The sequence below is a fragment of the Cuculus canorus genome, chromosome 1 (assembly GCF_017976375.1).
Source record: "Cuculus canorus isolate bCucCan1 chromosome 1, bCucCan1.pri, whole genome shotgun sequence".
In the NCBI taxonomy this organism is placed as follows: Eukaryota; Metazoa; Chordata; class Aves; order Cuculiformes; family Cuculidae; genus Cuculus; species Cuculus canorus.
This window is the reverse complement of record NC_071401.1, coordinates 193,822,271-193,848,020: the sequence shown is the minus strand read 5'-3', so window position 1 is coordinate 193,848,020 and position 25,750 is coordinate 193,822,271. Positions and strand designations below refer to the sequence as shown.

The window sequence follows — 25,750 nt, the reverse complement described above, 5'->3', positions numbered from 1 at the left end:
AGTAGCAAAGTATTCCTAGATGATTTGGTTTTATATCTCCATGGAAGTCTTCGCAAATAATATGAGTAAATGCCCTATTGCCTGATTTAAAACTTCATTCCCCAAATCTGACCTAGAAAAATTTAATATGCCAATTTCTATGATTACTTTTTTGAATAATTCCCAAGCAGCCTGCTCAGTGATCTAATTTATTTGAAGTAAAATTAGCTTTCTCTCCCTGTTCTTCTGGTATTAAAGTTAAGAAGGTGTGTCTCATCATATTTTTTGGTGGCTTAATTTGATGTAGTAAGATGAGTATTTGACTGCCCTTCTCACACGACTGAATAGGAGCCTTTCAACCACTTCTGCCCACTCCATACTTTTCACATCACTCCAAGTTCAAAACACCACATCTAAGGCAAGGATATCATACTAATGGTATTCGAAAATTTAAATAATACAATATTAGCTTCACACACATTAGTCATTTCTCTATGCATTGCTAAATAATACTGCACAAACCAAAGAACAGCATAAAATTGATACCAATGGTTCTCCTTTGTCCACCACAGTTATTTCAAAACTTACATGCTGCAGACCCGAAACTCCACGTCTATAAAGTCAAATGCAAACTCCTGACCATCACAAGGTATTCAATAGACTCAGTCTGAAGCCAAAAATAAAGCAGTACAAGAACTAATACTTGCTTTAAGCTTTATTTTTAAAAACAGTGATGATTTTCCATAAGCTTTTCTTTCTCTAGCCAACCCATCACAGCCCAACAGTGAGTCACCAATGCTATCACAAATCCCTGTTAGACAGAAATTCCAGTTTTGAAGAACACAAAACCATGTTTTCCTAAGCAGCACATCTCAAGTACAGCATAAGAGTGATCTTCACAGCAGCACAGCTAACTCCCTCTCAAGCACAGCACAAATCTACAGCGCAGTTCAGTCAAACTCGTACTGTAACCAGAGAGCAAAAATCTAAGTCAAAACCTCACTGAGTGGGTACTGTGACAAACAGATCCACTGCTATTGATCAAAATCAGCCCTTTTCCAGAGTTTTGTAGAAGTTAAACTCAAATTATCTATTAAAAAAATGGGTATTAGTATATGCATATTGTTAAAAAATGGTTTATGGAATAGCAAACGCAAACGCAAACCACATGGTGGCATCTGAAGTCTCACAATTCAGCCCCGACTTTGGCAAAAGTCTTGCAGCCCAATGGAGCCACCACCTAAATGCCCTTTAGATTGAAAACTGAAGGAAAAACAGCTACAAATTTCTCCAAACAAGTGAAGTCACATAAGCTAAGCACAAAACAGTTCTCAGGGAGAATAAACTGGGCACAATTGCCTTCAAGCTCAGCGGAACACAAAAACCATGCAAACCTCATACTCCAAGAAAACTCAAATACCCAAACTACACACTTGTATTATGCAACAGCTTTCACAGCTCCTCCCTGAAATGTAAAAGTTCAACACCAGGACTATAAAGAGCACTGTAATGTAGGGAACTTATAATTCCAGTTTTCCTCATTCCTTTGGAAGTACAAAGAAACACAATGTGTTATGCACAAAGCACATTTTCAGCAGGAGAAGGGATGCCAAGAGCATCCAGGAGTGCTTTTCTTTAATGACTATCCTGGTTAATATTTATGCTGATTTAAGGACAAATTTTTATTTAACCGTGCCCACAATTTAAATAACAAGGCAGAAGTACCCTTTTTGCCTTTCCTTCCCTTGCTAATTTTCACAGTTGATAGTATTTATTAAAATATCGCCATCTGTTTAAATTATTTTTTTAATTATTATGTATTAAGATTTTAAATATATTCACAAAATAAATTAAATTTAAATGGGTGGAAATACTTAAAAAAACAAGTAATTGCAATAAAGTTGTCATAAATTAATTGCATAGTTAGCACATCCTGATTTCCTACAATTTGGACACTTTTTCCCCATTGCTTTATTAATGCAGTTACTGCAAGCTTCTCCAGTACTTCTCTGATATCCCTTCCCGACACAGGAAGGCAAAACGCAGTCACCTGCCCAAACCAGGGGGCTGCACTTCGAATGTTCCCTGCCCAGTAGGCAATTCTCATGCATTCTCATAAATAGACCCATCCTTGAGACCCATATCTCTTTCTAATTCAGTTTAAGGATTTGTAACCTGCAAGAGTCATTGCTTGTAAACCCTGTTAAGGTGTCTGAAGATCTTGAGGCTCTCTTGACTCCTCTGGAATACTACCTGTATTTAGTAGTTACAAAAACACATAATTTAGTGCTCACTGCTATTTTCAGTCTGTGCCTGATTCATAGGCATATCAAGGGATTCATTAACATGTTAAGCTCATCTTAGCCCCTCGCCGTACTAACATGGAGATTAGTTTTATTAGCTGACACAGTTTAAAGGAAATTAGAATAGATTTTAAACATACCACAGCATGAAGAAGTGGGACCCCTTCTACTTCAAAGAGTATTTTAGGCAAATACATAAGGCGGTGTGCTCTCAGCTCTTAAATCCACCACCCCAAAATATAATTCCTACACCAAAATAAAAAAAGCAAAGAAAACCTCACTGCAGAAGAGGACAGCCCTCACAGAAAATCTGAAAGGGACAGAAGCTGGGATCCTTCACCCATCTCAGAGTAGGATACTAGTTAATTTTCTCATTCTTCAAGTGACAAAAATCACACCGGTACAATATCAGTATGACAGTTACAAGGACAGTTGCATTTTTTAGAAACTCCCCATGACCCACAAAGACAGTTGCATTTTTTACGAACTCCCCATGACTCTAATAGCAAACTACTAAGTATCTACTTCTGTGAAGCATTTTAAGTGTGCGTTTTCCACTCATTTTATTGATCACACAATACAAACAGCAGTAGGGAAAAAGTCAACCCAAGCATGCAGCTGAGATGTTAATACTGACCGATGGCCAATGTCTTGTTTGCTCCTACAGGGCTCCCCAACGTTTATGGAAGGAGAAAGAAGAAAAAATAAGTTTAGAAATGTACTAAAGATTAGAAAAAGAAGCAACTTGCTTTGTCGTGGAATTGACTCCTCTTTATTATTTATCTTCATGTTCAAATTATTCCCAGCAAACAGGTGTTTGCTGCTCTTTCATCAGCTAAAATTTCAATTTTAACCATGTAGACATCGACTGTCATTTTCTTCATGTTTGACGGAGCAGTCACCTTTAATTGCAGTACAAGTGAAATAAAATTCAACATGTACCCTGTGAACAAATATTTGAAGGCAAATGGAAATGCTACTTTACCAATAACACATAGACTTTATAGTGTATGACTTAGTCATCTTTCAGAGCAACACCTTGGGCCTAGGCCACTTGGATAATTTCCCTATTAAAATCTGAGACAACAGAAACAGCAGAAAACTGCAATACAACAGAAACACAATTTTTCTTTGTGTTCAGTATTTACTAAATGAGTCATATAATTCCCTACAGTCTAATTGCACTGCATTTCCTCTTCTTTGTCAAAGAAAAAGCAAGCACAGAAAATAGCTCTACTACACACAAAGGAATGTTTTTGTATTGCAGCTACCAAAAATGGATCTGGGCTTTGCTGATCCCATTTCTCAAAAGCATGCAGTACCGAAGAATGAAAATCCACACAGGCAGCAGATGGACTCAGAAAATTGTGAAGCCAAGACTACTGCCATCCCTCAAAAATTCTCCGACTACCACCAACACTCACCATCAGATTTGTGTTTCTTTTAGTTCTGCAAAGTCACTGCAAATCAGTTTTCCCTGCCTGTCAGGTCACACTTAAAGAGTCATTGGAACACAGATGAAACACAAAGATTTTTTATTTACCAGAGTCTGCAAATACAAACCTACTGGCAACACCTCCTGGGCACAAATAATAAGGTACAGGAAGAAGCAGTAAACTATATCACGCACTGCTGGCGATTTTAAACAAACAATGGATCAATTATGAAAAGAGTGTTCAATCTCTACTGCTTTAGAGGATCTTCTCCACAAGGTGGTCTCCTCTTCAGAAGCCTTCATCTCCCTTACCACAGAAGCAGCCTGCAGTCCCTGCTTCCCAAGACAGTATTGCTCCTAAACACAAAATCAGGTGCTGTTCTGCTAGAGCACTGGAAGACAAATCAAACGCTTATCAACAGAATTTATTCTGTCTTCAAGAAGCAGAAGGGAAAATAAACTTGTTATTTGCATGGAAAAAATATTGAAAGCATGCGCAGCCTATAAGCTTTAAATTCGAAAGCACTGCAAAAAAAAAAAATCGGATCAGATTAAACGGAAGGCATTAACAGGGCTAACGTTTGCAGCATGTGAAGCAGACAGAAAAAGCCCAGACATTCCACAACCTCTCACTTTCTGATGTGCCTTGGACAAAAATGCAGGGCTATCTACAGAGCACTAATCCTGACAGGATACTTGCTGAGGCAGGTAGTTCAAGCAGTTCATCTGTTGGTTTGATGTTCTGGGTTTTTTTAACCTATTCAATGATTCTTGTTTCCAAAGAAAAAACGCTCTCCCAGATACGAATGCCATCAGGGACCTGCTTAGTGACTAACTTAGCTGAAGTCAGTAACATAAGACACAGCTTTTACAGGAACAATGACATTTCCAACCAAATTCCATCATTTGGGATTAATTCTTAATGAAATGAAAAAGAAAAATATTCTACTGAAGGATCATTCAAACATCAGGAAAAAAAGTCAGAACAAGCGAAGCACGATGGACACTGAATCACAAGGAAAACTCAGTTTATGTCATGTCATGACATGTCCATTATAGAACGAGGAGCAAGGGAGCAATGGCAAGGTGAAAATCAGAGAAGCATTGGAATAATGTTAAAAGGAGAAACACTTGGAAAGGCTCAGAGAAAGCCTGTGGCAACAAGGACACCATGCTATCACAGAAAGCAAAGCACTCAGAACCAGAATGCCAGGAGGGCATAGACACCCACTGTGCAAAGCACACACCACGCCTGGAAGAAAAGCTGTTAAGCAGAAATGACACAACATGACTTCTGGCTACAACAGACCCTGAGAAAAAGGATGGCTAAGAGAATTGCAGGTGTTTCTTGGAGAAAAAGAAATACTACCAGGATTCAAAGTAGACATGATACAGAAAATACATCCTAATACTTAACCCAGGGAAGTTTCTGCCTTGCACTAACACAGACCACCTTAAACACAAACAGGATACTTAACTTATAGAAATATGCAATGATGAATACCAGTAAGAGGAGAAACACAGCAAGAAAGTCAGCATTAGACTGTGGGTCAGAGTCCAAAAAAACTTTAAAAGCATTTCCCAACTTATTTGACCACACATCCCACTCCTAATTGAATTTTAGTGTTTACATTCCCTGCTCAATTATCCCAGATACGGTATTGATGTGGCTCTACTGCTCCTCATGCCTAGGATGGCACATACCCGTGAAGCACTTTTTACATATCCTCTCAGGGTACAGTACATAAACTATAAATTATTTAACTTAATAAAAATCTTAATAGCAGCAGACCCTACAGACATAGGTGTTACCACAGAATAAGGTTTTGGAAATCTTCTCCTTCTGTCTCAGTAGTGTTGAAATGTCTACTGTAATATGGCAAGATTAAAATATCTGCACTTACAAAGGTAATGCATGTGCAGACTCAAGTTACACTGACAACGCCACCACGTGAGATGTAGCTACTTGTCTTTAAAAAACATGGAGGAAGAGCTGAAATTCATCAAACCTGTAAAAACTAAAAAAAAAAAAAAAAAAAAACCAAAAAAAAACCCCTTAGACAGGCATGATCTTTATTTGCCTTACACCTCACAGACATCACAACTTATGGGAACATGACCTCTGATTTTAAGAAGCACCATGTGACTTCTCGAACAAGCAGGGCAGTCTGGTCTACAACAGAGTCAACTGGACACAAAGACCATCAAATTAAGCATTTTCAACTCCACTGAAAAACAGTACTTTAAGGGAATGTCTCTGCTGTATCATCTACACCAAAAATAGATTAGGAGAAACTGCATGACATAAGGACTGGGAAGCAAAGTCACTGCAACACCCTAATAGACAGCAGGCAAGGCAAAGATTTTTCTGTACAAAAGAACAAAGTCAAAATATAAATCACTCAAGAGAAATGAGCTTCTCTAGCCACTGCCTGATAAAATAGTTATAAAACCTGACAAAATAAAGACTAAGCGTTAAAGCAAGAGAAAACACTACCTTCTCAAACACACCCAAGAACCACAGCAGGAGTAGCGACTGTGCCAGTGACAGCACAAAGCACAGGGAATAAACCCCAAAGAGCTCAAGCTCCTGGGAAGAGGGATAGGCTATTACACACCAACTACATCTGAAGAACAATATCCCACATAGATGTTTCAAAAATGTGTGTGGAGTGTTACAGACAGGATGGAGCAGGCAGACAGGAACCGCGCTCGAGGAGAAACGCCACTGTTCGGGCACGCCAGCAATTTCCAAAGTATTGCCAAATGTAATGCCCAAACAGGTCTGTGACATCAACTTAAACAGTTCCTAAGCAGGAACATCAGCAACACCACCTTCAATACACGTGCTGAAAAAAGGATATACATATCTAAATAAAAGGACAAAATACCTCTGATAAGACAGATCCTGTGACACAAGGACACGGTTTCTGTACGTGCTAAGCTGCGCAGGAGGCAGACTGCATTCCCAAGCCATTTAACAGCACATCTCTTCAGTCATCTATCTCACATACAAACCCAGCCTGTGTGCTGCGCAGTGGCACCTACACTGATGAGGACACAATCAGCACATTCATTAACAAGTGTCTATTAGTAACAGGCACATTCTAGTAACAGCCATCAGTAAATTCATGCTGATTTTACAGTAACTAGTTTAAAGTGTGTTATATTCATACCAGTGGGAATTTGTTTTTCAAGCAGCACCGATACAATGCCAATTAATTCCTTCTAACTGGCAGGCTAAATCGTGTTTCACCAAAAAATGGTATGACAATAATTCATCTTTTCAAATGTGCAATATATATTGCAAACACATGAAAATGAAAACATTTCCTCTGTATCCAAGAAAACACACCCTGCTGTCCTCAGTCACCTATCACCCACCCCAAGTGTTGTTTCAGAACACCTCTTCTCTAGAGGAGGACAATTTTACATACAAGAAAGTCTAATGTTTTCACTTTAATGTTTAGCATCTCATTTTAGATAACTTTGACAGCACTTCTAGGATTTTTTTTAATTGCTATTGCCACCTAGTGGTTTGTTGCAACACTATCAAATAGCCATAAAAGCCAGCATGAACACCATTATAGCAAGCTTGAGAAAACACATCATATATTTTATTTTACCAATATAGAAAAACCTCATAGAGATCTTCACCCAAACAAAGGAAATAGCCAAGGACTACTTATACAATTAAGCCTAAGTTAGCACATTCCCTTTAAAATAAAATTATTTAAGGCAGAATAAAACAGTATCATCAAATAACTTGGTTTATGTTCTATAATAATCAAATATTGATTAGTTCTCTAAACAATTTCAGTGAGAAAATACCGTTACTAAAATCCATTTTTAAAGCTTATTTCTTTCAGCATATTTCCTGTCTGGTCTTTGTTTTATTGTAGGTTTGCTATTGTAAGTTTGAAGGCAAGATGATCTAAGCACCCACAATCAAATACAGAAAGAGTCCTAGTTTACCTAATATAAGAGAAAACATCTTTCAAAGCATTTCTGCTAGCAAGTTCAGCTTCATTGTAAAATAAAAGAGACAAACTAGACAAGAAGTTCTTAGCATTTGTGCAGTTCTTTCCATTGATGTTTCAACCCGATCTAAACCAACAACTACACACAGGGTCCTACAGTTACAGATAGCCCTACTCTTTGTTCAGATTACAGACATCTCCACTATCTCATGGAAAACCAGATGCCTATTATGCAGCAATAGTAACAGCTGATTGACAAGACTGTATGCCACTTGCATTCCTTCTGCTTCTATGTCCCATTTCTGACAGACAAAAGAACGTTGATTACATCTTAATGAAAAACAAAAACATTCAAACAATTGGCAATATTACATATATGTAATATAGAGATTAGTTACTATTACTGCACCTTTTTTTATTCATTTCATATAAAAATGCTACTGATGTCATCATCAGTAAAGAAAAAATAATTGGTTTTTTTTCTCTCAACCTTGAAGAGCTATGTAGAACAGAAGATGTTTTGCTTATAACAGCATTCTCTAAAATACTTGAAAGATCTCTCTGATATTCCCTGGCATTTTTTTTATCTACTTTAGAACACAGAGTATTTCTATAATAAAGAAAGATCATGCCTTGAAATTGCATCCAAGCATTTTCAACTATTTTAGCTAAAATATCTTTTCAACACACAGTGCTACATAGTTTTGCTCATTTATATGTAAACGCCTCTAGAGCTTCTTTCACAATTGCAGGTAGAAAGGTTATTTTGAGAGAAGAAATAACAGTTTTCTAATGCAGTGTTGAATAACTACACATTAAATGTAAATAAGCCCAAAAGCTACACTGCAAGCCACCAATATTTTAAGATACTACTTTAACAAGATTCAACCTTAAGAGGTCTTTCACAAAGCCAGTTTGCCAGTCTGCAAACTTCCAGCTGGGAATTCCACCAGCTGGGATTTTCCCACTATCTATTGTGTCAGTTTCCAGCACAGAAATAATTTTGAAATGTCAATAAAATAGTTAAAGGCCATGTAGAATTTCTTTAAAAACAAAGCAGACTGTATTGGAATTTTAACTCAAGGCTAATACCTTTAAAATTTTTTGAATTTATAAGGAGAGCCCATGTTTGACACAATTTTGGCTTACAAGCTACTTGCAAATATTCCCCCAGGTGTGCTGTTTCATCTTCTGAATTCCTAGGACATCCATTTTCTTGGAAAAAGGTCCAGAATGCCACTTCACTTGGGCATCACCAGAATAGCACTAAATTTATGCTTTGTCACTCTCTGCCTCTTGCGAGCTTTGAAACCACCTGAGCAGCAGCAGCAGCAGCAGCAAGGTTCAGAGCGTGGCAGCAACTGTGCAAATTCAGCGTATTTGTATCCAGGCTACCCAAACGAAGAGCGGTGATTGCTCCGTGCCACACCACACAACGCAAGACTGCGTAGCCCAGAAATACGGTGTTGCCATTGTTTGGGCCACTGGCTTTGTATTAAGCTAATAACGCAAACCTTGGCACTAACTAGGCTCTGTCTGAATATGTCTCGACCTGCGTAGAGATTTGTTTTTGCATCCAACGGCAACAGTCTACCAATCAAATGCCTATTACCTACTTTGTTTTAGCTATTGCTTTGCTTTGTACAGTTGTGCAGTGCAGCACCTATTGTTGTATGCATATCTGGAACTAACATAGCAATAACAGTTCATCTTACACAGAATAATTATGTAATATGCTGGAATAAAAAGCAGAGTAAAGGAGTAAAGACATGGGACAACTGTAGCATCTAGACTAGAAAGTCACAAGATGACACAGAGGCCCAGGGCTACAAACACCTCACCGATGGAGAGTGACCAGCTGCAGGACAACCTGGGAGCCAAGCAAAGGCCCTTCTGGGGCAAAAAGAGAAAAACTATCAAACATATGTAAAAATACACCGTTATGCTCCCAGACTCCATGAAGAAAACCGAGTTCAGAATCAAGTTAATTTATCACCCTCTAAATAAGACAATTAAACAATGTGCTACTAAGAAGAGAAATAGCAAGCAATTTTATTTAGATATACACATACACATATATGTGCTCTCTTAACCTCAGAGTCCCAGTTTCCCATTTTCACAGATTTATTTGAGCATTTCAGGTGTTTGCTCACACCAGAGTGCATATACATTTCCTTCCCATCAGCAAAACCCTGTATTTCAAATCCTCTTTTCCTCACTCAGCCTCTGCCCTATTTCCTTCCTCCAAATACCCCCCACCATATTGATGTCTATCTGCTTAGACACGGAAATGTCACTACATGCTCACTCACTCTTCATTCTGATACTCTGGTATACACTTATTGACAGCAAATGTGGGCTTTGCTGCTTTCCACTGCTGCTGATAAAAGCAGAAATTAAATTCTATTTGGGGAAACGGGGTGAAGATGCTTTTAACGTAGAATTAAAACTTCATCAAGAATTACTTGTGGTAATTCAGTTTGAAAGCAATCTTAAAGTCTTAAAAACAGAAACAAGGCAGCTTGCTGCTTTTTATTTCACTTCCTTTTAACACTGTTGTGCTGTGATGAGAACATCACAAGAAGCAAACCCATGAAGGAAAGTCATATATTACTGGGCAACAAAGTGAGAGGGGATCAGTTTTTCTACTTGGTTGTTCTCAGCCTCTCCTGAAACACTAAGAGATTACACACTTCATCCCTGCTATTAGAAGTAGAGTGTTAAGAGACCTCGTGTACCGAGTTTAAATGGTATTTAACAACTCCCACGTTAAGTTTCTTATGTAAAGGCAATAATTTATCTACACACACACACATAACCATTATTTATTGTCTATTCCAATAATCTACAAAACATGACATAGATCATACATTTTCTCAAAAATAAAATGCTGGCAGAGTTGACACTCAATCAACTAAGGAGAAAAAAATTATTAAAGATACAAAAGCTGAAAAACAATAACACTGTTTTCTTATCACTGCAATGTTATTTTAAAACAGTTCCTTTATTACCAATGCAAAATTCATGGCACCAAAATGAAATATTGCTGTGGAACAGTCTGAAGAGGCTTTGCAAAATAGCCTCTGAGAACTGGCTATCAACTCATCTTCCTGTTGGAGACGGCTGCAAAGCAGCAATCGTTGCTAAAGCAAACACGCCAGCGCCTGGTGCACCACAGTTGAACACATTAATTTAAACCATGTGTAGCTACAAGTCAACTTAACACCTCAGGCTGTGAACTGTAATTACGAAGAGGCTGGCACATGTTCAGTACCATTGCCCTTGCATATGAACATTGCTACGTCTTTAAACCACTCTGAATAAACTAACAGGACAAGCAAGTTCCCTGCAATTTCTCCATCATGTCCTGATGCTAAGGAACAAGAAGATATGGCACCCTAAGAGACACAAGCTAGTGAGAGCCATTTTGGAAATACAGAATTAGATTGAAATGATCACTTTAAAAGAATAATATCTTTATTCCCAAAACAAATGCTCTCACTACACAAAAAAAGATTTTTCTGGTTTCAGAAATAAACATTAGAGGGTAACTATTCTCTTTCTCAATAAGAACAGGAGAAATAAGCTGATTTTCTACACCATGTTTACAACAGAATACGCAGCAAGTTTGTCAGCTGCGCTGCAACACTTTTGGGCAAACTTACCAGTTCTCAACAACGCTTGTTTAAAACAACTGGGAAAAAAATTAGGTAGTCTAATGCTAAGTAGTTTTGACCTAGTTTCTAGATGCTGGATTTACAGAACAACTTCAATTAGCAGTGAGAATGCAATAGTTAAAAGTAACTGACCCATACTAAAGACCAAAGTAGCCATCTAACAGGTATCTGCGGATCTAAAAAAATAGTGGTACCCTTAGCCTAGTTCTTTATAGCCCTATCTCACATTTTAAGTCAACTTGAGATTCACACATTGTTCACATGCAGCTTCTCCCAAGAACCTTCCCTGGCAGGCGTGCCCAGATTATGTCTACCCACAACAGCAGTACCAAACTCACCACAAAGCTTCCAGTTCCCAGGACTGCTCATCCCCAATGGGTGACTCTATAAAATGCACAGTGCTGGAAGCAACTACCAAAATTGCTGTGTTTTCTTCTGAACACTGTTGATACAATCCAAGACTTGCAATTTGCTACATAGCAAACATTTCTGGGAAACAAAAAAAAAAAAAATAAAATTTCTAATTGATACAAAAAAATAGAGACAATCAGTGCTCTAGGAGTATTTGAGAAGAATTTGATTACAAATCTAGGACCAATACCATGAGACTTGGACACCAACATGTGCTGAACACTGTGTTACTAATACACAGAACAGGTCACCCCAAGAACAGACTACCTTAAAAGAAGAAAACGCAAGAAAGCAAATTTTTTTTCCAGATACTAGTGTCTAGTAAAGATGATTCCTATTCTTTTGAGCTAGAACTCACAATGGTATCATGAAGCTCATGGTCTTTTCCAAATTTTCCTGACACTGCTAAAATTTAAACACATTTACCTGGGAACAGATTCTGGCAACTGGAATCTGTCATGCTGTGCCTTGTGACACCAGGAGGGGAACTTGAAAGCAAGTTTAAGTCTTTGATCTCCTCAAGGCTCCCTCTTCTATAAACACTGTGTTGATTATTATGCTGAAACAAAAATCTATTTTAATCACTCAAACAGCTTCATTCTCACCAGATCACCACGTTTGTTGTGACTTGGCTGCAGTCTGCCAGCATGCTGATATCTGTGTATTAGTGAAACTTGATGGCAACACTTCCCTTTTAATCACTTGTCTTCTAGCTCATCAGTCTGTTGCTTCTAATTACTCCACAGAAGAGATGTAAAGCTACTATCCATCCCTTACACACCAAAGCCTAGCACGACCTATGCATTGGCACTTGCACATGGCAGGTTGAAATAATAAGCTTTAAATTCTTGAGGAATCTAACTCTTATTTCACAGGTGAGGGAATTATTGAGCTAGTACATAAGCACGAGAATTGAAGCTTTAAAACAAAGCTAGCTGCTCACAGCAGCAGAAGAAATAACCCAAATTCTTAGATCTACAGCTTTACATCCCAGGCTCATTTTGGCATCAAACTCAGACCTGCAGATGGCATCAAAGCCTACAGAAAAAGCAGCACTTCAGGCGTGCCGTTCTTTCAGTATTTTGCACTCCTTGGCATGCCTCCCCATCCCTTCATCACTACTTTTCTGTACTTGGGTTTATGAAAGCTCTTCTCAAACACACACCTCCACCAAGTCACCGTAGACTCGAATTTGGTAGCTAACCCAGTTTCACAGCTCCTTCCCAAGCAACAGACAGGAGTGCCGCATGTTTGATCACTCCAGCTCCGTTTGGATCTAGGCTTACAGACGCTGTCAGTCTCACTCATACTATCAGATGTTACAATTGATCTACTGAGGTGGCCTTAAAAATCTACGAGCTGCCACACTAATTTACATCAAATACATGCCTAGGCCAGTATCATACCACAAGGCGCCAGAAATATATGTTTAGAGATGAATATGCAAGTGGATCACTCTGTATTAGGACAAACTTAATGACAGGGATTCAGCAAACACTGGTTTGGAAAGTCCAAGTGCACCAACAGCAGTATACTTGAAAACTAATGACAGTCCTAGTATTCAGTCTTGTCCTTCTTAAATCTACTTATAATTTGGCCTTTATAACATATTGCAGAGCCACATTCTGCCATTTGTACGGTATAAAAAGTAGCACCTTGTTTTGCATTACAGTCAGTCTTTGGATACTACTGGTTCGTAATAAAAAAGGCAAGTTATTAGTTCTTCTCTTTCTATACCATTAAAATGTTCCTTAACTACCTATACATATCTGAAAGCCTTAGTCATAACTGAAGCTGTCCAGCTGTCCAATACTCTCACTACCTCTTCCTTTAAGCAATTTTTTGTTTTACATCATCTTTTTTGAGAGGATAAGCTGTAAACTATGTAACGCGAGCACAACTATAAACCACAATTTATACAGAAGCACAATGTATTTTAAAACATTTTATAATTAGCTCTCAAACATTAAAATACCCATTTAAAAAACTGGTTTAAACAAAGCCATCTTGCTATGCACTTTACTTAAGTGCAGCTAAGACTCTAGTTAATCGGCATTCTTTTCATTACTTTCTACTTGGATTTTATTATATATTCCTTATTCTTTTTCCAAGATTCAGCATTTTACTGTTTTGTTTCTACAGGATACATGATCTCAAATTGCCCTACTATCCTCTGCCAAAGGTGATAAGTGACCATTGGGTACTCAGACTCTGGCAGGAGAAAGGAATTAAACCAGCTGCTTTGACACGCTTCTGCAGTCCTGTATAGCGCAACAGAGCAGGGCAAACCCCAACAAAAATGCAGCCATCTGAAGGCACTGGAAAGTAATTTGGAGCTGTCTTCCCTAAGCACTCTGGAAGAGGGTGGACCCACCCTGCTCTGACTGCACTTTCTCACACGGCTCAATCATGCACTCGCTCCCCTAACAGCAACCACTCCATCATACCCATCTCCAGACTCTGTGCATCTACCTAAGAAACTGTTCCATAATGATTTTTGTAAAAACATTTTACGTCTCAGTCTATGATAAAGGAATACATCACAACAGGTGAGCAACAGCAGGAGAGTAGCGAGTGGAAGACAAGCACAACTATTAAACAGAGAAATTACTGGGGTGGTAGGGGAGAATAGAAGAAACAGAACAATGCAAAGGAAAAAAGAGACATCCCAAGAGAGAATTTTCTTTAGAACCGTGAATATAAAAACAGTATAATTTTAGTATAGTTTGGAAATTAAACAATTAATTTTCATATCAGAATTTAAAGTACAGATATTGTACCTAGACAGCTCTGAACTTAATTGCTGCAACAATAGAGACTTTTTTCCCCCCAGGGATCGGAAAATATAATTGACCTTTAACTATGGAATTCTCCCTTCCATTTTAGAAAACTGCAAACTAAGCATCGACAATAGCTCAAGGCAACTGAAGCCCTTGATTCTTTTAGTCTCTAACATTCAAATTATTGACTTTTAATCAACTAACTTCAGTTGAGGAAAAAATGAGTGAGGCACCTACTGTCAAGAAGCGCTATTTCACTGGAGTCTACACTGTGGTTTGCCTTCAACCAGCAAGTTCAAGATAAGATTCCTTTAGTATTAACACTCAAAGAGGATCCTTAGCAGAACATTACTTCATTAGGCAGAATCCTGATATAAAAGTCAAAAGTCTGCCAGCTGCTCTGCTGCATAAAACCAGAGTAAGTAGTATTTAACACATATACTATTTTAATCATAGGATTTCCAAATGTGTAGGCTAATTTAAAAACAGTAAACCTAACTAAAAAATAAAGTTAATACCTTTACAGAGGTTCGCTTTGAAATTTAGTAGATCAACTTTTTTGGTCAAAAAGCTTGTTTATGATGTCTTCTTTTAAATATAAAGCCAACAACGGTTATCAGGCTCAGATATACACTGCTGCAATTCTGCTCTGTAACATGTTTATTTACACCACATTTATCTTTCTAGCCATTTTTCCACATACCTTCTGCACGCTGTCAGAGATCCATTCAAACACAACAGTTCCCAAAAGCAGAGCTCAATCCTAAACAAAGTGTTACTGGGGTACAAAGAGGGGGACAGAGGAGGAGGGTTAGTACCAAAGCTCTGCCAACTTTAAATATAATCAGTCCTCCTACAGAGTGCTCTAACTGTTAATGAATCAAAAGTGAAAAATGAGAAAACAAGGGTAAGGGTCTTAAGAAAAAGTGTCAAAAGCAGGAAGGAAAGGTTATCACTTCAAATACAGGGAGGCTGAGACCAACATATCGCAAAGATATGGATATTGGGAAATGTAAAGACACGTAGAAACAATTTTTTTGTTCCTTCAAATATTAATAGAAGATTTTTAAAATATTTTTCCTTTCTTTTAGAAACAAAATGGGGCCCATTCCCAAAGTCTCAATTGGGAAAAAATAAGTTGTTGACTATTAAAATACAGGCTAGATTACAATGGTAAGAGTTGGGCAGAATTACAACAGGAGTAAACAGTAAGAAAAGGGAACAATTATGAATACAACTGCTATATAGTTACATTTTCATTTTTAATAGTCGTTTCCTCTGTAGAGAACTGAGGTCACCTAATCTGTTTTCATTAGCTATTGCAAGAACTTTGGGTACTATCCTTCTGTATTTTTCCAAGTCCTGCTCTTCAAAAGCTTCTCTGACATTCTTCAGTAAATCACCTCAAGAACAAAAAAAAAAAAAAAAAGAACAAAACCAACAACAATCTCATGCACATTACAACTGAGGGGCAGATACAAACCAACCTCAAACTGTGAAAGTTCAGGGTCATTCTCCTATAGGAAGCAAAAGAAGCATGCCAGTAGCCTTTGATTAGCAAACAGAATCCATTCAGAGAACACCCATGAGTACAGCAACTACCTAACAGATGCTGCTTTTAAGAAAAAAAGCTGAGTTGTCACAATACAAAATCATTATTTTGTCTAAGCGTAATAAACATGCTTGAGGAAGCACTGAAAGGCTTCTGTAATTTCCTGGACCACAATTAACTGTCTAGTCTCCCTCATCCATACCTAGACCCAGGCTCCCGTCAAGCAAGGATTAAAATAATTTCTAACATACATATATATATGTTATGTATAAATGTGTGTGTGTATGCGTTTGTGGTTAGCAGCAAATAAACTAGGATATTCACATGAGAAAACACGAAAAAAAACCTAGATAAGGGTTGCTATCTACAGCTCACTCTCTTATGCAATCACAGCCAGAGACCAAATGAAAATGGTTTTCAGTACAGATATAGGTTTACTCTTGTATTACACACATTAAGACAACAAACAGATTGGCAATCGGTGAATCCACTCAAGGTACAGGTACACTTTCAAGAAGCACGTGCAGGTTTACACTACTGCCTTACAGTTCACCAGTTAAGACACAAGGAGCCCACACCAACCTTAGTCACCAGTTGTCTTGGTGCAGACAATCCTTAAAGACTGCAATCCTTGAAAAACATTAAAGGGATTTAAAACAAAAATCATTTTTTAAATACAAACCCTTTGTCTCTTAAAAGTAAATAAATAAAAGAAGTGTCCTATGTCTGTTCCTCAACAGGACCAGAGTTCTCCTCTAAATGAGGAAATGGAGAGTTTAATCCCATACAATGTTCTGATACAACATTCTCATTGTACCACATTTCTATTTGTTTAATGGAATTTCTAGCTTAACTAGACACATTTACTTCTAAAACCCTTACTGCTCCAGAAAATGCTTGAGACTGAAATACAAACTTTATCTGAGAAGATTCATGCTGTAAGGCTGCAATCAAAACATTGAATATTTAGGATAGCCATGAGAAGAACAGGTTTCTCTTCAGATTTTACATTTTTCCTATTTCTAGATAATCTATGGTCACCAAAAAAAGATTGTGTGCATGCCTTCCAAATTTTTTCACACACACTAAATCACTGAAATGGTCACAAAGCATATCAGGACACCATTAAGAAGTCAAGTAATAAAGGAGTTATTTCCTTCATGTTAATATGTGGGAATTCAGCAAGTTGTCCAAAAGTAAATATACTTTTATTTGGTCCAGTCTTTATCAAACCAAATTACATTTGTTACACAACCTGACATTCTTTTTATTCAGTAATGATTGTCACATATTTCTTCAAATTGTAGTTTAAATAAAAATTCGATAGCTTCTACAACCTGTCACCATCCTGATAGCAAAAGGGAGAGATACTTATATTTCAAAATCCATGCCCACAGGCCTTGTCCACAAAATGTATTATCATCCTTCTCTGTAGTTTCAGTAAATAAAAAAGTTGAAAAAGTGAAACAGAACAAGTGGCCCAGTCATTATGAATATTACACCCCAACAGCCCGTCTCACTACGATCTGAAACACGAAAGGCAGTCATTTTTCCCTCCCCCACTGAGGCACTGTTTAACATAACTGTGCTGGACCAGGGTGTTTTCCTTAATAAAACAACCATTATACTAAAACCAGTGTTATTTCATCAAATATAATTATTACAAATGAAATTAGAGTCCCAGAATGGGATCCTTATTGCCTGTTCAAAACCTGCCATGACCAAGGAGCCAGTAGAGGTTAGGGTGTGCATGGCTGACAGGGACCTCGGGGTCCCGACGGACAACAAAGCTGAAAACAAATCAGCATTAGAGTGCTGCAGCAACAAAGGCAAAGCCAACCCAGGGATGCATCCGCACGGGCACTACTAGCAGAGGGAGGGATATAATCATCCCACTCTATTTGGTACTTCTCAGGTCACACCTGGAATACTGTGTCCTGTTGTTCTGGTCCCCACAACTCAAAAAACAGGAGGACAGACTGGGGAGGGTCCAAAGGAGAGCCATGAAGATGATCAAAGGGCTGGAGAACCATTTGCAGGAAAGCTGAAGGAGTTAGGTCTCCTCTCCCTGGAGAAAAGGTGGCTCGGGGGGACGTCAATACACTATTCCAGTACTTATAGGGTAGCTACAAAGAAGATGAGTCTTTTCACAAAGAGCCACACGGAAAGCACAAGAGGCAGTGGGTACAAGTTACAGCGGGAGAGGTTCCATCTTCATACGAAAAAAATATTTCTTACAGAGAGAACAATCAATCACTGGAACAACATCCTCAGCGACACAGTGGAGTCCCCATGCCAGAGGTTTTCAAGACGTGGCTAGACAAGGTGCCAGACAATCACACCCAGGTTCCTGTTCCCACAAAAGGCTGGACAAGATGATCTTTTAGTTCAACTCCAAGCTGGGCTGTTCTATGACAATATTCTATGAAAAAGGCATGAGTCTTAGCAAAATTGTATGATCTGTTAATTCTTTGCTAATGGATGTCCCAACACAATGATAGCTACTTTCATTATACAAATACTCAAGTAGACCTCTACAGAATTTTAGAAATCGTGGAGCCGTTCCCATTTCAGAAATTAATTTTATTAGCGCTGCAGGGTGTTTTCTTACTGCACGATACAGTGTTTGAAACAGAAAGATGAACAAACTTTGTAATACACACGCTACTTCACACTGAAATTTACTCCAGATTCCATTCAACCCCATAAAAAGGCTCTGATATGTATTTTACTACCATGTTACAAAGGTGAATATCGGACTGACTCAGACACTCAAAATCAAACATGCCACAACATTTGTAAACTCAATACATACAAATATTTACTTCTTTACAAAAGAATTATTAGTATACTATCTAGACAACTGTAATCAATATTGTTTCTCTCAGCTGATATATATTTCTGTATATTGTACTCTTTCGAAGGGCACAATGTTAAGCACCTGAGGCCTACACACACTGAGTAAGCAAATAACCAAGGTAAAAAGTTACAGCCCTGCAGCATAGGTAGCTTAATGAAGTCTTGAAATTTGCCAGAAACAGGAAGCTACAGCTCCAATTAAAATATTCTTTGCAAGAAGAGGAAAGACTATCAAGAAAGAAGGCAAAAGTAGCAATTCCCATCATTACATTTTGATTAAATTCCCAAAACAATACTGAGGGGCTTCCTAAGCTGATCCACCCTAGGAATACGTATCCACTCTATGATATCAACATATTGTGGCCTATAACCACTGGTAGTCAAAACCAAAAGCCCATTTCACATATTCACACTTCTACCCTCAGTCTTGGGAACAAAAAAAAGGTAATGAAAAAGCTTGGGGAGAATTTGAAAAACTCCTGCAAGCAAAAAATAAGTTAAGTTAATGATGCCACTATAACACTGTGCAAAAGGGGTATTTCTAGTCTCCCAAAGCAGTTACTAAAAGAGGCTGAAAAAGATTGTGGTAGAGAAACACTGACAAACAAAAGCAGTGAATGATTTTCAGACGTTTAAGATCCCATCGTAATGTCATATATCCAAAACCTTGATAGCTGTACTATACCTGTGAGTTCAAGAAGTCAGCCATCTGGCAGTCCACATCACAGAAATCTGGCATTTCCCATGTTATCCAACATAAATACTCTACAGCACCAGAAAGCAGTATCACATGGTCTCCATCACCTGTTCTAAAGTATTGCTTAAAACCAAAAAGCCTACTCTACAAGCAAACTGAATTTTGAAAAGTCCATCTTGATAGCTGGACTTGTGCATTTGTGTTCAAATCTTCAGCATACAATACTCTCCATACACACACACATCACCCGGATTTTATTTTCTTTCACATACATAACTCTAACTTTGGATAAAAAATTATAGTAAAAGTGTCAAATATGACAAATCTCCGATTGGGTATTCAGTTGACTTTTTTTTCATATTCCCTTATTCAAATAAAGTCAAGCAAAATAAAAATACCCAAGATAGAAGTTTGTTACAGCTGAAGCCAACACAAGTCTGAATATAAAGAGGCTACAATTCTGCTAAACGCAAAAGGCAGATGTACCTGAGGCCATCTCTCACCTAACTGCATTCTGTAAGTGCTAAGTAAAGGCCAGCAAACAGGTTTGTCTATCTGCAAGCAAGTTCATCTCTGAACACAGACTTGGGCACCTGTTAAAAATGCTTTCACAGACCTCTCTCTCAATGTAGATCTCCATTTTAAGGAGAAACACTTCACAGAGGATCTGAATTAACCATTCTGATTAGCCTTTGTCCACCTCAAAAATACATAAGCAGTTTACTGCATGCAAGACCATCTATGATAACCAAAACCAAATGCTGTTATCTTAAAATAGTGCAATATTATTCTTTTTCAGTAGCCTGGATGTTTGAATTCAAAGTAAGGCCGTACCAAGTAGATTCTACCATTACATGCAATTTCAGATATAGTTTTGATACATGTGCCCCTTAATTCCTACTTTCTTATTTTTCCACCCTATTAAATAAAAAATATATGGATTCACCTCCATCAGATCTCACCATTAACTTAAGAGGTCAACATGGAGAAGCTACAGGACCAAACTCACAGTCTTCTATGGCAATTAAGGTCATAACAGACAAAAAGCTATTCAGTCTTAAAAAGCACTGTAATTTTTTTCTTCTTCTTGTGTCATCACCTTAATACTCCTCAAACAAAAGCCTGCAAGTAAGCCACAATGTGATATAACTCTCCTAGCCAATTCTAGAAGAGGAATCCTGCAGTTCCTTTGAAGCATATTGTTACCAGCAACAATAGAAGTGGCTCTGTAAAGGCAGAGAAGAGTCTTCCCATGAACCACACTTAAAGAAAACCCAGCTTTGGATTCAAAACCAAGTCACGATTTTCACACAGTGAACAAGTTCGCTACAGGGAACTTACAGCATAGAATTTCCACCCCTCACATCAACATTTTCATTTGCAGCTACTGTGCATTGATGTGCATCACAGATATCATACAGCTCTAACACATCAGTATATGCACAGTAGCAGCTGAACTTAAAGCAAGGCTAGGAACAAGACAAAACAGTTTTGTTGAGATCATCTGCTGAAGATCATAATGTCCAATGATGCCTTTACTTTGCTAGTCTAAACTATTTAAGCCATATCCAAGGAGACTTAAAAATCTTGAAAGAAGTTTCCCTTTCATAAAGAAATATTAAACAGAGTAAGGGGTCTCCATAGCATAAAAGTGATTTGAAGAGAAAACCAAACAAATGTAGGAGGAACAAAACGATGGCTCTGTTGCCTACCGCAGCAAAACCACTGTTTCCCAAGGCAACCGAACAGATTGGCCCATCGCATCTGGAAATGCCGACTCAGTATGGCAAGCTGCCAGCTACTGACTGTGCACCCTAACTTAACAGTAGCCAGTTTCTTCAGCAAACACAAAAAACCATAGTACTAGTTCTGTGCTTACTGTCTGTGAAAGCAAACTTTGACAAACTCATTCAGAAAGACATCTCTAAGCAGCAGTAAGAAGCACGTTGAATGCTTTACTGTCACAGCAGAACAGAAGTTTATTAACAAACTTTGCGGTTGAGACTTAATTGAAAGCTACAAAAACAATTCTGAAGCCACAGTTACAATAAGATTTAAGCTATTTCTGTTTTCAAAAGTGGCAAAACAAATCCATGTAATGTTACAAACTGACTTTCAAAAAGGTTTTTGGAAACAAGGGAACCAATCCAATTAGACCTCATATCTTGCACATAAAATTTGTTCCCATTGCAATTAACTCTCAATTCATACAAGTGAAAGCATAACGCAGCTTTCAGACAACGCTGGAGGAAACAACAGTAGCAGAACAGGATGTGAACAGAAGTTAGCTGTCAAAGCCTGACAATCACACCACCAGCATTTCATCACACATTACTTTTACCCATCTCAAAAGGGAAAAAAGCCCGTTCATCATAACTGGGGGAATAAAAAAAAACCCACAACTCCAGGGCAGGAATGTATTATTTCTTTACAGAAAACAGAAAGAAAAAGAGACTTTGCCCCTTGAATCACTTACGATAGCACATAGCAACATCTTTACCCCATCACATATAAATCCATGCACCCACTGTACCCCGCGTCCCAGTTCTGAAGACCGCCCAGCTAGGAGGAGAAGGACACAAAGCATATGAGGATGTATGTCAGAACAAAGTAGGCAGACTGGAGCCTCCAGTAGCAAAAACAAAGAGTCTGTTGGTGACTTGATGACTCACCAATAAAGTTTCACTGAACAAAATACAGTAGAAGTTAGTGAGAGAAGCACATAGTGTTATGAGCGGAAAAAAAGAAAACAGGGAGGAGCCCAAAGCCACATTATCCTTGGAAAAAGGAGTTAAAGGGGAACACCACAGAAACTGAAGAATGTTCCTATGTGGTTCAGTGAGAAGAGGTATTGTGAGAGAATGAGAGAAGATGAACTGGCCAGTGACAAGAACATGAAGGGTTAGCAGAAGACAGGTGGAAAAACAGACTTTTGTCTGTTTCTGAAAGACCAACAGAGATTTAAAAGAAAAAAAACCAGACTGGTACGAGTCCTGCCGGCCGTCAGACACATCTGGGAACGGGGAATAACCGGGCTGTGCCGAGCCCGAGCGCAGGACGGTACACGAGGCTGCTGGCACGGTAAGAGAGAACTGCCTGTGGCTGGGACAGCGTCCCCAGGAAGAGACCAAGGAAAGACCACCAAGAGGAGAGAGCCGGAGAGCGATTCAGAAGGGACGCGAGGGCTATGAGGAATAACCCTGCGATCAGCGCGGGGTTCCCAGAGACCGGCTCGGGGGATCCCCCGGGCCAAAACGGGCTTCCCCAAGGAAGGAAGGGCTGCACCGAGACCGGGGCTGCTGCCCGGGGGCTGCTCTGCCCTCAAGTCCCGGCGGTGCTCTGCCCGGGGGCTGCTCTGCCCCCAAGTCCCAGGGCTGCTCACCCCAGGCTCGCCGGTCCCCGAGGGCAGAGCTCGCCCTCCCGGGGCTGCCGGTGCAGTCGCTGCCGGGAAGGCGCGGGGCTGCCCCGGGGGAGGCTCGGTCCCGGCGGGTCGGGGGTGCCCGTACTCACTTTTTGTGGGACGGCGGGTGCTTGTCCCTCCTGCCGGCCGCCGTGGACTGCTTGGGCCGCCGCCTGCGGGCTTGCAGGGCCAGCACTGCCGGGGAGAAGAGAACAACCGGGAGCCGGCGTGAGCCGCGGCACATGCATGCACCCGTGCACGCGTGCGTGCATGCATCCATCCGTGCATGCACCCATGCATCTATCCATGCCCCCCCTGCCCCCCGCCTGCGGTACCTTTGCGCGAATTCATCGCACGCTGCCCGCCGGTCGCGCCCTCCCCGCCTCCCGGCTCCCCGGCTCCGCCGCCAATCGCGAGCGCGCGGCGCGCACCGGCGGCTCCTACGGCGGCAACGGCGCCCCACCGCTGCCAACTGCGCATGCGCGGGAGGGGAGGGGCGGGAGCGCACCTGGCAGGGGGCGGGGGATGGAGCGAGGAGCTGGGGATGGACTAAGAGGAGTGTTTGTGGTTTAGGCTAAAGCACAGTTCTGTTCCATCCAAGCCAGTGTGTTCGTTCAAAGTCAGGCAGAACGTCCCCTGGCACCACGTTTTCCTTCAAGCGGGGATTCCCAGACCCGGCTCATCCAACGCCTGGTGTGCAGGGATCCTGCTCTCATGTCTCTCCCGCAGTCCCCGCTGTCAGCGTCTCTCTCCGTCTCAAATGCACGGGCAGGCAGAGCTGGAGCCAGCTCCGAATTACCAAGAGTTTAGACTGTTGGGAAGTTCATAATAACATTCAAATGAGTCCCTGGAAGGTGATAGAATATGCGTAAGATTTCTGGGAAAGTTTATCCACGTGCCTGTAAGTGGGAAATCTCTTCAGTCCCAGGTCTTGTCTGGTCACACACAGCTGATGGAGATCCTCCCTCGCGTTGCCCAGGGCTGATAAAGGATGCTGGCTTCTAAAAGTCCAAAACGAGTCTTAGGGTTCACTACAAGAAGGACATTGAGGTCCTGGAGCGTGTCCAGGGAATGAAGCTGGTGAAGGGTCTGGAGAACAAATGTTATGAGGAGCAGCTGAGGGAACTTGAGTTGTTTAGCCTGGAGAAGAGAAGGCTGAGAAGGAGACCTTATTGCTGTCTACAACTATCTATCTGTCACTCCTCTGCTAGGAGGCTGTAGTGAGGTGGGTGTTGATCTCTTCTCCCAGGTAATGAGTGATAGGATGAGAGGGAATGGCCTCAAGTTATGCCAGAGGAGGTTCAGATCAGAGATCAGGAAAAATTTCTCCACTGAAAGGGTTGTCAGGCAGTGGAACAGGCTGCCCAGGGAGGTGGTTGAGTCACCATCCCTGGAGATGTTTGAAAGACAGGAAGGTGAGGTGCTCAGGGATATGGTTTAGTAGCGGACAAATAGTATGGTTGGACTCGATGATCTCAAAGTTCTTTCCCAACCAAATGATTCTATGTTACAGGGCTGCCGCTGAGGTGGGCTTTGTAGAGTACTGTGTGCAGTTTTGAGTGCCACAGTATTATAAGGATATGAAATTACTGGAGTGTGTCCAGAGGAAAGCCACAAAGTTGGTGAAGGGTTTAGAGGGGAAACTGCATAAGGAGTGGCTGAAGTCACTTGGTCTGTTCAGCCTGGAGAAGAGGAGGCTGAGAGGAGACCTGTCTACAGTTTCCTCACAAAGGGAGGAGGAGGAGCAGGTGCTGATCTCTTCTCTTTGGCAACCAATGACAGGACCCGAGGGAATAGCAGGAAGATGTGCCAAGGAAGGTTTCAGTTAGATATTAGGAAAAAGTTCTTCACCTGTCGATGGTGGAGCACTGGAACAGGCTCCCCAGGGAAGCAGTCATGGTGCCAAGCCTGACAGTATTCAAGAAGCGTTTGGGCAACGCCCTCAGACACGTGGTGTGAACGTTGGGGTTGTCCTATGCAGGGACAGGAGCTGGGCTTGATGATACTTGTGGGTCCCTTCCCACTCAGGACATTCTATGATTCTATGAAATTTTGGGTTGCGGCTGGAGAAGCAAAGCAATCCACCCTGTCACTGCATCGTGCTGGGAGCCATGAAAAGAGTCAAAAGAGAGAGGCATAGCCTGTCCTTGGCAGCAGCTGGGGTGAGATCAGCTTCAGCTTCTCCTGTGACCTGTGTAGGGTGAGATGCCAGAACCAATTAACCTCATGATACAAATCCAGGGAAATTAGATTTCCTTAATTCTCATTCACATGAAGTTATTTGATTGTCATGGTGGACAACACTTGGCAACTGTTTTTTTCCTGTCGATTACATGTTGTTGCTCATGACACCAGATCTAGCCTAGCAATGACCTGCTAAAAACTGCCAGTTCTTGTTTGTGCTTTGTATAGAGTAGCTTTAATTTTGACAGCATTATGACTGAAATTTTGTGTCTGTAACTTATGCCTGGTGCAGAAGATGATCTGAGTCATATAAAAAACTCCACTATGAGTGTGAGGCTTATCTGCATGTGGCACTGGAGTTCAAAGCATGGTAACAGAGATAACAGGGAACTGCTGCTAAATTTTGAGGCAGAACTGGCTCCCTAAGTGACAAGACAAGGAATCCATAAGGATGAAGATCTAAAAGCAGCTGCACTCAGGGTATTATGGGAGT

The 25,750-nt window shown here is 40.2% G+C and overlaps 1 protein-coding gene across 5 annotated transcripts in view; it reads right to left on the bottom strand.

The window, feature by feature from the left end:
* Positions 1 to 23,534, bottom strand: part of SRPK2 (SRSF protein kinase 2) — a 147,269-nt gene extending 123,735 nt beyond the window's left edge. For 2 of the 5 annotated variants that reach the window (XM_054056401.1, XM_054056402.1), the window contains exons 1-2: positions 23,409 to 23,534; positions 23,184 to 23,268 (exon numbers count right to left, since the gene is read on the bottom strand). In XM_054056401.1, the coding sequence (XP_053912376.1) occupies positions 23,184 to 23,268; positions 23,409 to 23,424 (101 nt within the window). In that variant the 5' untranslated portion in view covers positions 23,425 to 23,534. The remainder of the gene's footprint in view (positions 1 to 23,183; positions 23,269 to 23,408) is intronic. The other 3 variants (XM_054056400.1, XM_054056396.1, XM_054056398.1) reach the window with 3 other exon arrangements.
* Between the last annotated feature and the right edge of the window lie 2,216 nt (positions 23,535 to 25,750).